This window comes from Onychomys torridus, chromosome 2, assembly GCF_903995425.1.
Source record: "Onychomys torridus chromosome 2, mOncTor1.1, whole genome shotgun sequence".
NCBI classification, from domain to species: domain Eukaryota; kingdom Metazoa; phylum Chordata; class Mammalia; order Rodentia; family Cricetidae; genus Onychomys; species Onychomys torridus.
Window position 1 is genome coordinate 123,689,697 of NC_050444.1, and position 15,623 is coordinate 123,705,319.

The 15,623-nt window shown below is 52.1% G+C and overlaps 1 protein-coding gene across 3 annotated transcripts in view; it reads left to right on the forward strand.

The window, feature by feature from the left end:
• The window catches only part of Ssbp3 (single stranded DNA binding protein 3), a 146,793-nt gene that overhangs the window by 101,748 nt on the left and 29,422 nt on the right, over nucleotides 1-15,623 (forward strand). For all 3 annotated transcript variants that reach the window (XM_036178525.1, XM_036178523.1, XM_036178524.1), the window contains exon 5: nucleotides 5,804-5,893. In XM_036178525.1, coding sequence (XP_036034418.1) covers nucleotides 5,804-5,893 — 90 coding nt within the window. The remainder of the gene's footprint in view (nucleotides 1-5,803; nucleotides 5,894-15,623) is intronic.

A 15,623-nucleotide genomic window follows, 5' to 3' on the forward strand; every position in this document is an offset into this window, starting at 1 on the left:
TGTGTGACCATGAAGGCCTGAGCAAAGGCAATGTGAGATGGCCAGGTAGCCCCAGGTCCTGGTGACTCGACAGATTAAGATGTCAATGCAGACCCGTTTCCAGGTGGTTTTTAAGGATCCACCCCCAAACTGGGAGGAGAGAGGCTGGGATTTATTTACTAAGATCAGGCAGAGTCGTTTTAGCCCAGTCTGGCCTGACTTAGGGTATTGTCCATTCTGAGCCACAGGACTCAGGTCCTGAATTTTATGTGTAGCGATAAAGTACTAAAGGGTCAAAAGTACAGGAGGTGGGCAGCCATTCTGGACCTGGGCAGCTTGTTGCTCCCTCTTGGGAAGGAAGCTCCCCATGCTGGGTAAGGGAAAAGGAGTCCATGCCCACCTCTATCTGGAAATGGAGTGGGTCCTGGGTATACAGAGTGCAGTGGGAATTTGTGACCTAAATGACACAGCAGGAGGCCTGTGCTGGGAGAGAGGGTTATGATGTCAGCAGTTAATCTCTTGCTGGTATCTTCTGCATCTTTGAGTCCTGCTGTCCTGTAAGGCCCTGGCTCAAGCGCCACCTCTTCCATAAAGCCGCCCTGATCCCCCCTAATCCCCGTCTCAGCGCCTGCCTGGAGCACCTTTCCAGGTCCCTCAGTTCTCCGTCACCACAACTCATTTCATCCTCCTTCGAGGTAAACCGCAGCCTGTCCCCTCCCAGCCTGTCCCCTCCCAGCGCGGCACTGGTCACCAGCGTTTGCTGAGTACCTCTGATGTCTGCAGATGCCGCGGCTCCTTACCTTCCCACTGCCTTCTGTTTCCTTTTCTTCCCAGGCAGGCCACTGGCAAGTTAGGTCCACAGACTCTTCGGAGGGCTCTTTCTCTCTTTGACGTACATACACCGTCTTACTCCCTACTTCTTGGCAAATGGCACTTTGAAATAGTTGACAGAGAGGGCCAAGTAGAAGGTCAGCCTCCTTGGGAATGTTCAGAACACATAGGTGACCTCAGTCACAGAATGAATTGTGATTATTGGATGATTTAATGATCTGTCTGCAGTTTCTCTTCGGGAACCAAAATGTACACAGCTTTTCTTGGGAGCTGCAGGGGCTGCTGGGAAGACCAGTGCTCGGGTTTCCTGAACCTGAGACCAGAAGTATGGGGACTAAAGTCGGACCTAATTGTTAGTGATGGGACCTGAAGACGTAAGTTTCCTTGCAGATTAGACCAGAAATGACAGCTTCCTAGGTTGCTGGGGCATACATGCTTCCCACTTCCCCTTCTCCTGGTTTATGGGATCAGAATGAAAAGGTGCTCGCTTCTCCAGCTGCTCTTGAGTTAATCCTGGTACCAAGGGGATAGGACTTCGTCAGAGAAGCAGAGGTGTGGGATCTACCTTCCCTGCGCTCAGCGGCCTGGCTGTGCCGCCTGGGCCTTTTCCCTCTGCACGGTAGCCTTTCCTTAGATGCTCGGATGAAGGGCTCAGGGGGCACCTGTGGTGTCACCAGGATAGCAGAAACTCATCAGCCATATGCTCATGGTGTGGAGGCCTGTCCAGGGCTCATAGTGAGTCATTCATGGCCTGAGCTAAGCCTTAAGTTGACGACTCTTGGCCCAGGGTTCTTCCTGCAGTAACCCCCCCAGGACAAGCTGAGTGATAGTAGGTAATACACTTCTCCTTTTGCTCTGTCACTAGTGAGCAACCCGGTCACCCCAGCCCATCCCCTCAAGGCAACCAGTCCTGGGACATAGCTCAGGGACGCTTGGTGTAGCTTGAGCTTTCTGTTGTTGGACCTGGAGCCATGGGCAGGCGTGTTGGCCCTCCTCCACATGGTAACCTCCTGGCTAGAAGGCAAGGATCCTTTGTCACTGGAACCTGTTTTGGCTCTAGTTGGTTTTGTCTCTTCATGGTGAGCAGCTCTTTGTTTTCTCTGAGCTGCACAGTTGGAACTCATGTTCCACTAAAGTTCACTGTCCTGTGGTCTGTGTGGGAGACCAAGGGACCACTTCCTTTGTGTATCTTCTTCAGTCCCCACTGCTCTGGTCGTGGCTTTCTGTGGGATGATAACATTGTCTCCATCCTTTGAATCCCCACTGTCATCAGCCCGTTGATACTGCTGGGTTGCACCAGGCTACCCCAGGGCTCTGCACAGATGCTTGGACTGACTTGCTAGGAAGAGCGTGGGTCTCCAGCTCTCCCCAGGGGGCATTCCTGCCAGGCCCACACTTACCTTTGTCGCTTTGATGTTCTCTAGCCACATCCATGACACACCTCCTGCCCCCTGCTGGCTTGGGCCCTCTGCCACATGGCCTGGCCTGAGTCTCAGTCCAGGAAGGCTTGCAGCTGGTGGTTTCACACGTGGCTGTACTGCTGCATGCCAAGGCTTGAGTGCTGGGCAGGGCAAGAAGGGAGGGATTTGTAGAACAAAGTACTATTTTTGCAGCCTTGTAAATCGGTCAGGAATAGTTGGCTGGCCTACGAGAGTCCAGGGTTCATCTGACCATTTACAAATCTTTTATTTATTTTATGGGGGGTAGGCACTACAGCATGCACCTGGAGGTCAGAGGACAGTTTGGGAGAATTGGTTCTCCCTTTCTTCTGTGTGGGGATTGATCTCAGGTCATCAGGCTTGACAGCAGATTTCTCTACCTGTTGAACCATCCACGAATATTTGACTTTATTCAGTTTTTCCGGAACTTCATGGGCATGGATATAAGAACCTATGTGTTCACGTGTATATATTTGCACGTACTTGTGTCCATGAATGTGTGTGGGGGTGCTCATGCATCATGTTTTCTCTTTTGTCCATAATGTCCATGCTAGAATTGGTACTAGAGAAGAGGTCTAGGGTCTAATGGTATGCCAGGGCTCAGAGACAGACAGGTCTTTGGTCTTCTGAGTGTTCTGGAGGGAGGGAGGGAGGGAGGGAGGGAGGGAGGGAGGGAGGGTTGGTTGCTACTTCGTTCTACATGCTGAGCTGTTTTCCAGCCTCCTCTCTCCCCATTGTACATGTACCATGATGGGCAGTCCTTAAAAGGAAGTGGAGTTAGCCCATGGTGGTACACGCCTTTAATCCCAGCACTTGGAAAGCAGAAGCAATCGGATCTCCATGAGTTCAAGGCCAGCTTGGTCTACAGAGCGAGTTCCAGGACAGCCAGGGCTACTCAGACCCTGTCTAGGGGGAGGGGGAAGAAAAGGAAATGGTGTCCCTACCTAAGAAGGTACCTGAGTTCATTGTGCGAGGTCCTAGCCTTTTAGATCTAGTGTTCTTTCTGCCTTGATTCATGTGTGGCTGCTCCGTCCTAGGCAGCTAGCTGGGCAGTCTAGTGTGCTGTAAGCCTAGAGAATGGGCCAGGGTCTGGGTTGTTGAGAAAACTCACATGATACTTTGTTGAGAGCCTTAATGGAACTCACGGGTGCTGGAAACCACAGGGAGAGGTGGAGTCTTGGCAACCCTGCAAGGCCTGGCTCCGAGGTGGTCAGATTTGGGTAGGCCTTTGAATAATAGAGCAGTCATTTAGTGAACTCTCGCTGTGTACTGTGCCTTTTGCTGGGTCTTGGGCATGGGTAGGCAGACCCTTTGGTTAAGGTGTGGGAGGATGGGGGTGGGCCAGATGGGGACTGGGTCCCCTGAGTGAGACCCCCTAGTCTCTTAGCGATTCCCCCTCGGCACCAGCTGCTTTTCTAAGTCTCCAGTCCCGATCCCGCTGAAACACTCATTTAAAAGTTTGCGCACACACACTGCGCACACACACCCCGCCTTGTAACAAATACCCCAATATGTAAAAAGTCAAATACCCAGATAACAAAGAGCTTGAATGTTTTTTTCTATGAAAGTAGAACTACACTTGTCAGAGTAAGGTACTTCCTAATGTAATCCAAAATGTTAGTCCAAACACCAAAAGATCCTCTAAGATAGCAGTGATTCCAGGTCTGCTAGACAGGTACTTAATTAATGATGTCTGTGAAGAATGAGGGAGTTCAATGCAATACCTCCTCTGGAGGAACCCAAGAGATACATGGGTGTTTATCTCAGCCCCCACCTATGTTAGATTCTTTCATTCCTGCTGCAGAGAAGTACTTGTTGGCTGTTACAAAAAGTTGCAACTTAATCCCATAGGCTGGAGGCTCAATGTGAGTTCAAGGTCAGCCTAGCCAATAGTAAGTTCTAGGCCAGGCAGGGCTGTATAGTAAAACTGTGGGGGTGGGGGGTGTGGAGAGAGAGAGAGAGAGAGAGAGAGAGAGATTGATTGATTGATTGATTGATTCACAGAACTCTTAGCCACAGAGAAACAATAACACAGCTAATGGCTGGGCCTGCTGATTACCCCTTGAATCTTCTCCCAGATAAAGGCGGGGCTGGGATGTGGAAAGTTTGTCTCTGTCTCTATCTATGTATCTATTATCTGTCTATCTATACCTATCAATGTATCGATCTATCATTTATCTATATCATCTATGTATCATCTGTCTATCTGCATCTATGTATCTATTTATCATCTATCTGTATCTCTCTCTCTCTCTCTCTCTCTCTCTCTCTCTCTCATCTGTCTATGCACATGCATGCCCTATGGCTGTAGACTGAGGAAGCAGATGCACACCTGCAGTGTTGGGGCATAGGCAGGACCTCCTTAGCTTGTTCACTTTACCTGGGACCTGCCAAGCACTCATTGCAGCCCCCTCCTGGGTCTTCATACCCCTATCAACAGACCTTTCCCCGCCTATAGACCTCAGCCCATTCCAGCACTCGGTCCCCATACTCCTACCATGGAGGTAGAACCAGACACAAGATCAGAGGCCAGTGGCCTATCAACATTCCATATAAACAATAGCACTTGTCTGGTGGATTGTTCATTTTTTTTGATACGTGGTCTATTAGTTGGAGTTCACACTTGTATTCTGTGACAAGGAAAGAAGTGACTTCTGGGAGTGACGAGAAGAGGCTGTGTTCATGAGCTAGGAGGTCATGAACACATGCTGAGGGAGTATCATGTTCTGGGTCTCAGTGGTGTTGGGAGGACCGAGGTTGGGTAGAAGCGGATGGCTGTACATGAAGGTTTGGCTTGAGTAGGAAAAGCAGAAGTCAAGCTCAGGTAGGTGGCCTAGATCTGTGACTTTCTCAAGGTAGGGCTTTGACATCTCAGCTTCAGCTCTACACGTGTGAGCACAGAGCCAGGCACAGACCTGCTGGCCATACAAACAAGTTGGACACAGAGTGTTGGAAGGTGGCCAGGTGAGGCATCCAATGTCTGCCCACCCCTGGGAGGCATTTGTTGAGGCCGAGGTACCAAGTGGATGGCAGGACAGCAGCATTCAGCAAGAGAGTAATGACTGTCTCCTGTTGTATAACCCACACTCTTCTTGAGGCATCTGGGACCCCAGCAGGGCCAGAACACACAGGTCCTTCTCTCTGACCTGAGTATTTTCTTATTGGATATATATTGACTTGCTCTATTCAACATGTCAGCAATTTGGAGAGGGTACCACTGTTTATGAGTTGGTCTTGCTGCCTCTTCGAGGAAAGACAAGGGATAGTTCATCAGTAGACACTGGATTGGCTGCCCATCCCCACCCTGCCGGATACTACAGGAGTGTGTTTGCTTTCCCCATTCCACCTCTCCTCTGGTGTGCCCCTGCCTCCCTCCCATCTTAGAGAAGAAGCAGTGGGGCCCCCAAGCCCATGGCTTGCCCAGCGACTAACCCCTCTGCAGAACTTTTCATAGAAAGTGGCTTTTGAGGAGGAAGGGTCTGTTCAGGGCAGGGGCCAAAAGCTCTCTGTGGGGTTGGATGCCGGCCACTGACCTCCCTGTTCTGTCTCCACAGAGTGCAGCAGCTGCCCCAAGCCCCGTGCTTGGCAACATTCCCCCCAATGATGGGATGCCCGGAGGCCCCATCCCGCCAGGTTTCTTTCAGGTACGTGCTGGCCTGGGGCCCTGTGCTGGGTAGGTGGGAAGACAGGACAGGAAAGCAGCTCAGTTTGCCATGGTTTAAATACAGTTGCTTTGTGCTGGTTGAGGCCCTATGCCCTCATCTCGTCCACTTCTCCAAAAGCTGCAGAAGGGAAGAAAGATGGGAAGGTATGTCTACCTCCGGGCAAGCTCTGGCAGTGCCCTTCTGCCCACCCTGGTGTCGGGGGAGGTCGGTGCTTGAGGGCAGCGCATAGCTCTCTTTTAACAGAAGGCGTCTTCTTTGTCTTTCCTCTTTTTAATGAGTAAACTTTGTTTCTCTTCTGTTGCTGCTGTCGTGTCATTGTTTACTTTTCCTGTCCAAACTACAAACCCTAGCTAACGAAAAACAAACCCCCACCGCCCTGGCAGGTCTCAGCTTCTTTTCACTCTGGTTAACCACCGAGTTTTTCCCAGTGTGCTCACAAGCGGCACCCCACAGCATCTGTGCCTGCACTCTGCCTGCCACAGGCGGGAATGAATCCCACATGGGATGGGAGCCCCACCTTCTCTCCAACACACTTTGTTGGTCTTTCTGGCGGGGTAGAGGCAGGGGAGGTGTGGCATCACCTGTCTTGTTTTGTCAGGGTAGGGTGTGGCCCCCCTCCCCTCCACACCTCCTTTTCCATTCTCCCCCATCCCTTCCTTTCGGGGGGGGGGGGGGCTGGGAGTGCTGTCGGCTTCCCTGGTGGAGCTCTTGATTGTGACATCGCAGCCGCCCCGCCGCCGCTGCTTTCCAGCCTGCCTCACTGAGTCTGAGCAGTGCCTGGTTGTCCACACCTGCTGAAGGGTGGGGCTCCCAGACCAGGTTGTGGAGAGAGCTCATAATGGAAAGCCCAGGGATGCAGAGTTAGAGCAGCGGGCCCTGTGCACTGTGCAGGACCGGAGTCTTGGAGTCATGAGCAAAGACAGGAGTGATGCTCCGTGGAAACATTGGGGCTCCTCTTCCTCTTCCTGTGCCATGGCTAGGAGACACTTGCACTTTGCAAGATTGCACATTGTAGTTCCTGGTAATCTGGGAAGAGGGCTAGAGCCCAGTACTCACCACAAAGAAGGACATCAGTGAAGTTTGCTTACTCCTTAAAACAGAAGCAGCAGGCAGTGAGGAGAGAGAGGTAGATACAGGGATGACAGTTCAGGCCATCAGATGGCCACATGTGTGTTCCCAGCATGCCACCATAAAACCCCTGGGACCCATTGACCCAAGAAAGGCAAAGAGCTGTGTCCTTTACCAGAGGGAGACAAGGATCTGGCGGGCTCCCCTACTTTTGTCCTGCTCAGTGGGAGTTCTTTCACTGGTTCCTGTTTCTCTGCACGTGGTGTCATAGACTCCCTGATGCAGTAAAAGCCCGGCTTCCCTGCCTGGTAGACAGCCCGCCCGGGTATCCCAGCCATCCGTGCACCTCTGTCCTGAAGATGCTCTGATGCAGTAAAAGCATAGCTTCTCTGCCTGGTAGACAGCCCACCCAGGTATCCCAGCCACCTGTGTGTCTTGGTCCTGAGTTTCCTCAGGAGAGGTATTAGCTCCCAGGATCCCCCTGGAGGCTACTCTAGTGAGAAGTGGAGAATAGTTAACTGTGAGGTTTATTTTTCCAACAAATTAAGTACTTTTTTAAAGTTTTATTTTTTATTTTATGTGTATGAATATTTTGCCTGTGTATCTCTATGTACACCATGTATGTGCCTAATGCCAATGGATCCCCTAGAACTAGAGTTATGGATAGTTATGAACCACCATGTGGGTGCTGAAAATCTAGCCTGCATCTTCTGCAAGAGCAACAAGTGTTCTTAACTAACTGCTGAGCCATCTCTCTAGTCCTGCCGGTTGTGTTTTTAAAAATAGGCCATTGACTTCTATTTTGGCTTGAGCCTGGGACATAGAATGGGTCTGTTGATATGTGGGCAGTTCCCAGCTTCCTGCTTTGCTAGAATCTTCCATGGTTAAGCTCTGATTCCACTCATACTTCATGGTTCCTCCCCTATGACGTTTGGGGGTGTGTGGTCAGAAAGCCCAAACTGATTCCTGCCCTTATTTAGCCACCGTTAAACAGAAGTGTCTTTTATATTCTTGCCTTGAGGTCATCTCTCTTCCCCAGCCTAGGTGCAGTGCCAAGGGTTGGCTGGGCCCTTCAGGAAGGTTCTGGAGCCCGGGCCTCTGCTCCTTCATGAGCAGTGCATGTTTCCTACACCCCGGTATCATTCAGATGAAGCGGGGAGCTGGGGCAAGCCAGGCACTCAGCACGGCGCTTGCTGTCCTTGATGCTGACCCCTTGGCCTGGGCCCCTGCAACGAGAAAGGGCATCTCTCTGTAAAAGAGGAAGTCAACAGTCCGTTTCCGGAGCAGGTCAGCTCTCAACAGGAATATTAGCAATTGATTGCCGCCCTTTACCGCCTTCAGGCAGCCACTCTGATATTGGAAGGGAAATAAATAGAGATGATATCGAGGGTTTTATCTCTTGTCAACAACTCTTCTTCCCTTCTTGGCTGCAGCCTAGGCAGGTGGCTGTGCCTCAAGAGGGCTTTGTCCTGGGAAGCCAGCCCAGGTGGCCGGGCCAGCTTCGACCAGCCCCTGTCCTGCAGTATCATACACCCTTTTCAAGTCAAAAGTGCAACACTAGTTGGTCCTAAATTTAGAAACCAGTAGGGGCTCCATGGTGGTAAGGAGGGGACAGCTAACTGCTGCTGGGGAGGCCCCTCAGGAAATAGCACACGGGACTCCCTATGTTAAGCTTCTGACTTCCACGCAGAAGGCCGCTCATATGCAGTTAGGAGGTTGGGCCAACAATGTAAGAGATGCCATGTTGGCTTTCTCACCTTTAGGTCTAGGATTCTGAGATGAGCCGTGCCTGTCTAGTCCTCCAGAATGATGTGAGATATGTCTGGTCATTCGGATACTGACCTAGTCACACTTCATGGCTGGAGAGACTATGGGGGTTTTTGGAGGCCTTGCAGAGTTTAGCCAAGGTAGTTGAACTCTCTGTTCCTTGTGATTTTTAAAAAGGAGAGGGGGAGAAAGCCCTAACTCTGACAGCTACAGCACCTGGCAGTACTAGAGAGAGACACAGTACATGTTTGAACCAAGCTTATTTGTGGTGTTCATGGTACAGAACAGAAGCCTACCCAGCTGTGGAGTGCTAGACCGAGGCAGGCACAGTCTGACCAAGAGCCAGCTTGGGCACTCCTCGGGACTGGCGCTCTGGAGAAAAGCGCTTGCAGTGTGTCTTCAGCTTCGGTTTCTGCTATGAACCAGAGGATTTTACATGATCAAGCAGTGGCATCCCCCCTCACAGCTTAACTCAGGCTACACATCTGGCAGGCCGGTTGGCTGCCTTGGCTAGGTCCATGGTTTCTTGACACCCCACACACACACACACACACAAAGGGGAGACTGTCCAGTAAAGATTTCTAGGCCCAGAAGTGGACATTTGCAGGAGAGCAGGGGTCACAGAGCAGAGCGCTGGGTAGAGACTGTTTCCGTTCCTGTTTTGTCTTGAAATTCCAATAATTGTTTTCAGTTGTGTTTTTAAGCATGCAGCTTACTTTCATTTTTCTTGGTGATGCTGCCAAGGAGGCAGGGATGGGCGGGAGAGGGAGGGAGACTTAGAAAAAGGAGGACTGCCCCACATTGTCCAGCCTCCGGCTTCCCAGCTCCTCATAGCCTCTCCTTCACGGGCCTCTGGAATCCAAGAGTAAGTGTCTGTCTGTTGTGTAAGGGAGGAAGGAAAGACTGTGGCCGTCTTCTTGAAGAAGTTGCACGTAAATATCCAGCCAGAGTCCGGATGGGGTTGCCCAGCAAACGAGTCCTACAGGAGCGTAATGACAGTGTTCGATCGACAACAGAGGCTGGTGAGAGGGTGCCAGTCCAGTCTCATCATCCGTAGACGTAGACATGGAATCTTGGAGGGAGCAGGGAACTGGTGCCATAGAGTCCCAGCAAAGGTCACAGGGAGAAACGTTGTGTGTTCTGTGGATCCATCCTGGGCTAGCAGAGGGAGCCAACTCCTTTTACCAAAAGCTCAGCTGGTGGAGACAGTGAAGTTCCCCAGCACCCTCCCAGGGAGACCTCCTTTCTGCCTCATTCCTCGTTTCCAGCCACACCCAGTGCCCCAGAGGACCTACCTTACCCTCCACCCTGTGTGTGGTTGGTACAAGGACAAGGTCACCAGGCGGAAATACCACACAGCGCCTGCAAAATAGAGAAATAAGCCAATGGAAGGACGAGGTCCACAACCCAGCCCTTCCTCCTGCAGACTCAGCTGCGGTCTTCCTGAGAGGCTCAGCCTCGAGAGGCCTCTGCTGGTTGTTGACGTCCTGCCAAATGGTAGAGACAACCTTGCCTTGTGAGGCTCCAGCCTCAGATCCCAAGTCCTTGAGGGGATAGAGAGAAGCTAATTTGAAGCTTTGTAGAAGGCAGTTGTACCATCTGCAGATTTTATGGAGAGTAGTGAGCTGCCTGGCAGTGGAAGTAAACAATCAAAGATAAGATGCCCATCTGAGCCTTGGGGGTACCCCCCTGAGCCTTGGGGTACCCCCTGAGCCTTGGGGTGCCCACCTGAGCCTTGGGATGGGTGGTATGTTTCTAGTGAGATCAAGGTTCAGGAACCAAGAATGTCCACTGGTGGCAGTGGACCAGCTCTGGAGGGTGGATGCTGATGACGGCCTTCCCCTCCAGAAGAAAGGAAGAGCAGAGGGCACTCGGGCCAGTCCGTCCTCCAGCCAGAAAGCTGCTTGCACAGAACAGGCACCTCTGCTGCAGTCATGACCACCGCAAGTCTAGGGTTGGGGGGATTAAACCTCATTTTCCTGATTTCTGAAACCCACTTCTAACTTGGACTAAGATGGTGAACCAGGGAAGGGCAGGGCATGGGGAGGAACCAAATCCATGGGTATCAGGCGAGGTCCCTAGGGTCGGAACTCTGGTGAACAGGACAGAAGCCTCCCCCAAGGAGGGACCTCATGGTGAGACATGCCTCACAGAAGGACAGGCTGGAGTTAGGCAGCGATGGGCTCTTTGGGGAGCAGGGGTTGGGTGTAGTAGTAGATAAACGCCTCCTGACCCTTTAGGTGCCCCCACCCCACCCTGCGTGCGTACGCGCGCACCTGCCCTGATGGTGCTCAGGCCCTCCTAATGAGCTGTCCCACCTTAGAGGGGGGTGAAGTGTTCTCCAGTAGCGAGGAGGTGTCTCCTTCTGTCTTGTGGGATTGTATTGACTTGGAACGGAGGCCCTGGAGAGCACAAATGAAGAAACCTGCTGGGGATGGACAGGTCTGGCTAGGAAGATGGTCCCAGGCAGGGCAGAGAACTTCTGTCAGAACTGCCTGTCTTCAGCTGCTGCCTGCCCTCCACCCCAGGCCCCACCCCTCCACTCCAGCCTCTGCGCGGCCTGTTGCCCAGGGATTGAAGGCCCACAGGTGCTATGTGAGCCCCTACCCCCAAGGGGGTTAGGAGCTCCCCCAGCTCCCAGGTCCAGTCATCTGCTTCAGACTGACAGAGGAGAGGGCAAGGCTGTGCTGCTGACAAGGATCAGAGAGGAGGAAGTATCCAGACCACTGAGTCCAGGCCTCAGTCAGAAGTGGGGTCCTTTCTACTCTGCCCCTACCTGGTCAACTCCGCTTACTCTGGGAGCGACTACCCACCTCTGGTTACTGTAGGCCAGCTGTAGGGCAGAAAAGCGTACCCCCTCCCCTCACTCCCCCCAAGAGCTACATACTCTGGATTGAATTTAGCCCTGCTGACAAATTCTCGTGTGTCCTTAGAGAGCCTTCCTACCCTCTCTGGGACTTTTGCCTTACCATCAGTCACCTTTCCTGGTCACCATCACCTCCAAAGAGGTCAGACTGTGCTCACTCGGCAGCCAGCCTGGTGCCTTGTGTCTGCCCAGTGGCAGGTGACTGGCACCAGGGCTCCTAGCAACCATGGACAAAAGGTTATTCCTGATGTGCCAGGCTGCCTGAGTGGCCGGCTGGGGCTTTGGCTGGTATGCCTGCCAACGTTCATGTGTGTGGACAGGTTTGTGCCTGCACACTCCAGCCGCCCTCCCTTCCCCTTAGGGGGAAAAAAAAAGTGCACTCCACATGTAGCGCCGTAACTCTCCCTGATGAAATGGAAAGTTGAACATAAATCAATGTCTGCCGCCCTGTTAGCTATGCATCAGCAGTCAGCGCCTGGGAGATTTGCTCAGTAACAAAGCCCCCAGTGGCTCTGCAGGCTGCGACTGCCCCCTAACGAGGAGCCAGCCCCACACCGTGGAGCCCTGCTGGTTTTCTCCAATACCTCACAGCTCTCTCTGTACCCTCCTTCCCAAGTAGGTAGGAGGCCTGGACAGAGAACCTGCTACTGTTCCTTGTACTTGCGGGCCTCACCTCCCAAGCTGTAAACTCAGGTCAGGCATTTATGCAGCTGACACTAGATGGACTGGTAGCCATTGCTGTTGAAGGCCCGGCCGGGGCTGGTTTCTCCTCTTCTTTTGGACCTGCATTTTATACTTGGGTTTCTTTCAGTGTTGAGCTCTTTTTTCTGCTTCTGAGAGAGCTGGCCCGTGCTGCCAGCAGCTCAGCTCTAGGCTGTCTCCTTTCCCCGACAGGAGTCGCTTATGATTGTGTTCCTGTTTGTGGGAGCGATCTCGTTTGGTCTCTCTGTAGCCTACTGCAGGGGTAGACCCCCCGTACCTGTCCTGCCATGACGTCAGCAGATTGTGTGAGATTTGTCTCCTTTCCAAAAAAAAAAAAAAGAGGTCAGATTTGCTTAGTCCTTGTAGCAGAAAGGGTTTGAGGAAGAAAATTCCAGTAAAGCCTTGTCCTGGTGTGCCTCTGTAAGACACAGGTAGGTGTGGATGGTCCCCTATTTGGGCCAGGGAGTATCAAGTGCCTGGGATCAGGGCCTTGGGAGCAACAGGGCTTTGCCTCTTCCTGGTAGCAGAACGTGGTCAGCACCTGAGGTGCTGTAGGATTCCTGCTGTGCCTGTCTAAGCTGGAGGGGGTGGGCTGGACACAAATGTATTCGTGTTCAGTAGTGTTTCTTAGTGTTGCTAGAAGATGAGGAACAGCCTTCGTTCCATGTCTGCTGCAGCCTGGAGAGCACACTGCTCCCTCTGGTCAGTCAGGTGCAGAGCCTCACCCTCTCCTTCCTCTAAGAAACGGTTTATCCTTCCTGGTGGTTAGGATCGCTCAAAAAAATCCAGTGGACCTCTCGGAACCTCAGCTGCTTCACCCCGTGTTTGGGGTTGATGCTACAGCCACGACTCCTCAGGGCCTATGTGAAGATGCTGTGAAATGATGCACAGGGGACCCTGCCTGGTGCTGGGTGCCTGCTGAGTACTCTCTATCTACTACCATTTGGATGGCTGCTGTGTGTCTTGGGGCTGCTTTATTCTAGGTGCTTCCTACCTAGCCAGGAGTCAGGGCTGCCTTGAATATATTTCTCTTGACAGAAGGTGTCCTCGAGTGTAGCACAGTCTTCATGGCATTGCTGAGGTTCATGGACTCTCCAAATCAACTCCCCGTCAGCACTTAACCCTCCAGTTCCACTGACAGGGTTGGAGCCTGGGAAACACCAGTCCCATTTGATGGGGCAACTCCCTAGTGCCTTGCTGAAATCCGCCCACATGAAGTACTCCATGGCTTTGGCCACCCTGACTCCTTGTTCTTTAGTCTAGCCAACAGGAGCCTGGAGGGGAAGGGAGGGCTGGGAAGCAGGTTGTGGGTTCAGGAGCCGCCGCTTCTGTTCCTAGCAGGCTTGTTCATGTGAGCTTAATGGAGACCTGCTCTCAGACCCCAGGGCGTGTGTCGCCAGAATCTTGCTTGAGCATCATTTGAGTTTAATTTTTTTCCTTGCCTGTAAAACAGAAACAGCTCCACCTACTTCATCAGCTCTGAATTGAACCAAAGAGCATGAGAGTGATTGGAAATCTACAGGATTCAATCATTCCCTCATGCAGCACACAGTCACAGTTGATAGCCTTCTGCCTGGCCTCCTAGGCCTCTGGGTGTTGGTGGCGCACTTGTCAGGTGCCACCCTGGACCACCATGTCAAGTACTCTTCCTGTCCCCAGTGTCCCTTAATTGTAAACGCCTCATTTCTTAGTACGGCATCTGGACCCTGTCTGACCTGCCCTTGATATCCTCACCACATTGGTAGATCAGCTCTAGGTCCCCGGGCGAGAGCCAGACCTGTTGTTCTTGGGCCTGGTCTCTGTCCCTCCATCTGTCTGTGAATTCTCCCAACTGCAGTTCTCTCCTACAAGAGAAGACTCTTGGTTCTCAGGTCATTGTTATTCGGGGCTTTGACAGAGTCTTGCCCTATCCTTGCTCTAAGGTCAAAGTGCACAAACCTAACACACGGGTCTAGTCAGGTTCCTCTTCCTAAAGTTTGTTTTTAACTGGTCCCAATAAACTTGCTCTGCAGCTGTAGAAAGAGCCAAAGAGTCTGGAAATTCGTGATCTGGTCTGGAGAAGTAACCTGTTTGCTGAGTCCTGGTCCCCGGTAACATTAGAGGGGGTGGGCATGGGGCGCATGAAGAAACTATATCCCAGGCTGGTGCATTCCTGCCATCAAAGAGCCTACCCAGTGGGATTCCTGAGTGGGTAACAAGGAAAAAGGCTCCTGAAGAATTCTAGGAGGTGGACAGGATCCTGAGCTGACAGCTTCACATAGGAGCAGCTGCCTTTCGGTGATAGCTGGCTCCTGGCACTGGCCTAAGCGCTTGAGTCTGGGCACTGTAGACTTGTGATTGTCTTACAGTCACATCAGGATCTTCAGAGGGCACACAGGCCGGGCTCCTGCCACAACTCTGGCTTCATCCATTATCCCAGAGTCATTCCTTGGGCTTCTGCCAAAGTCCTCCAGGGACTGTGTATGTTGCCACGTGACAATGGACCAGGCACCTCCAACATGTTTTACTTAATTGAGAAAAGAGTCCCAGGTCGTCCCAGCATGGCGGGGAAGAAAAAGAAACCATAGACCTCCAGGTCTGTTCTCAGATCTGTGCTGCATTTTGGGTGTGTGGCTTCCAGGGCCCCGCTACCCTCTTCCTGGTTGCCTGTGAGCACTCATGAATCGTCTCTTGAGCTGTGCAGTGCTAGTTTGGAGGGACTGTGTGCACAAGTGTGTCCGGAGGTCTTCGAGTAGAGCAGGATTCTCTGGGTAGATGAGGCCATGTCTCTTTAACACGTACCTCACCTTCACTGTGCTGCTGTGATTCACAGCAGAGTCGGAGCGCTGGCAGGCAGGGTGGAGGCTGGCAGGCGGGAGCCAGCTGCATAGGAGTACTGCCCAATTTCAGAGCAAATGGCAATTTTTAAGGGGGCGGGGAGCAGATTGCTGTGGCAGAGCAGGAATATTCTCCCAGTGTCCAGAGGAACCGATGTAGTTTACTCTCAGGGTCTATCTCTACTTCTTACATATCCCCAAAACATGTTACTTTGTGATGAATAGAAGTCAGAGAAAGAAGGGTCTGTCATCTGGAGCCTGCTAGAAGCTCTCAGGGAACCTTGACAGAGTCAGTGTCGTGACAGATCCCAGCAAGGCCACAGAGTCCACTCACAGCAAGAATATAATGGCTTTCCTCCTTCCCCATGTAGTTGGCAAGTGATGAGAATTAGCACCCTGGACAGCTGTTAGCTCGCAGGCTTCCCCATGGCCATAGGTTCTGATCCTTGACTTGAGAAAGAAATAGAGAAACGTGTTAGAGGAAAGAAAT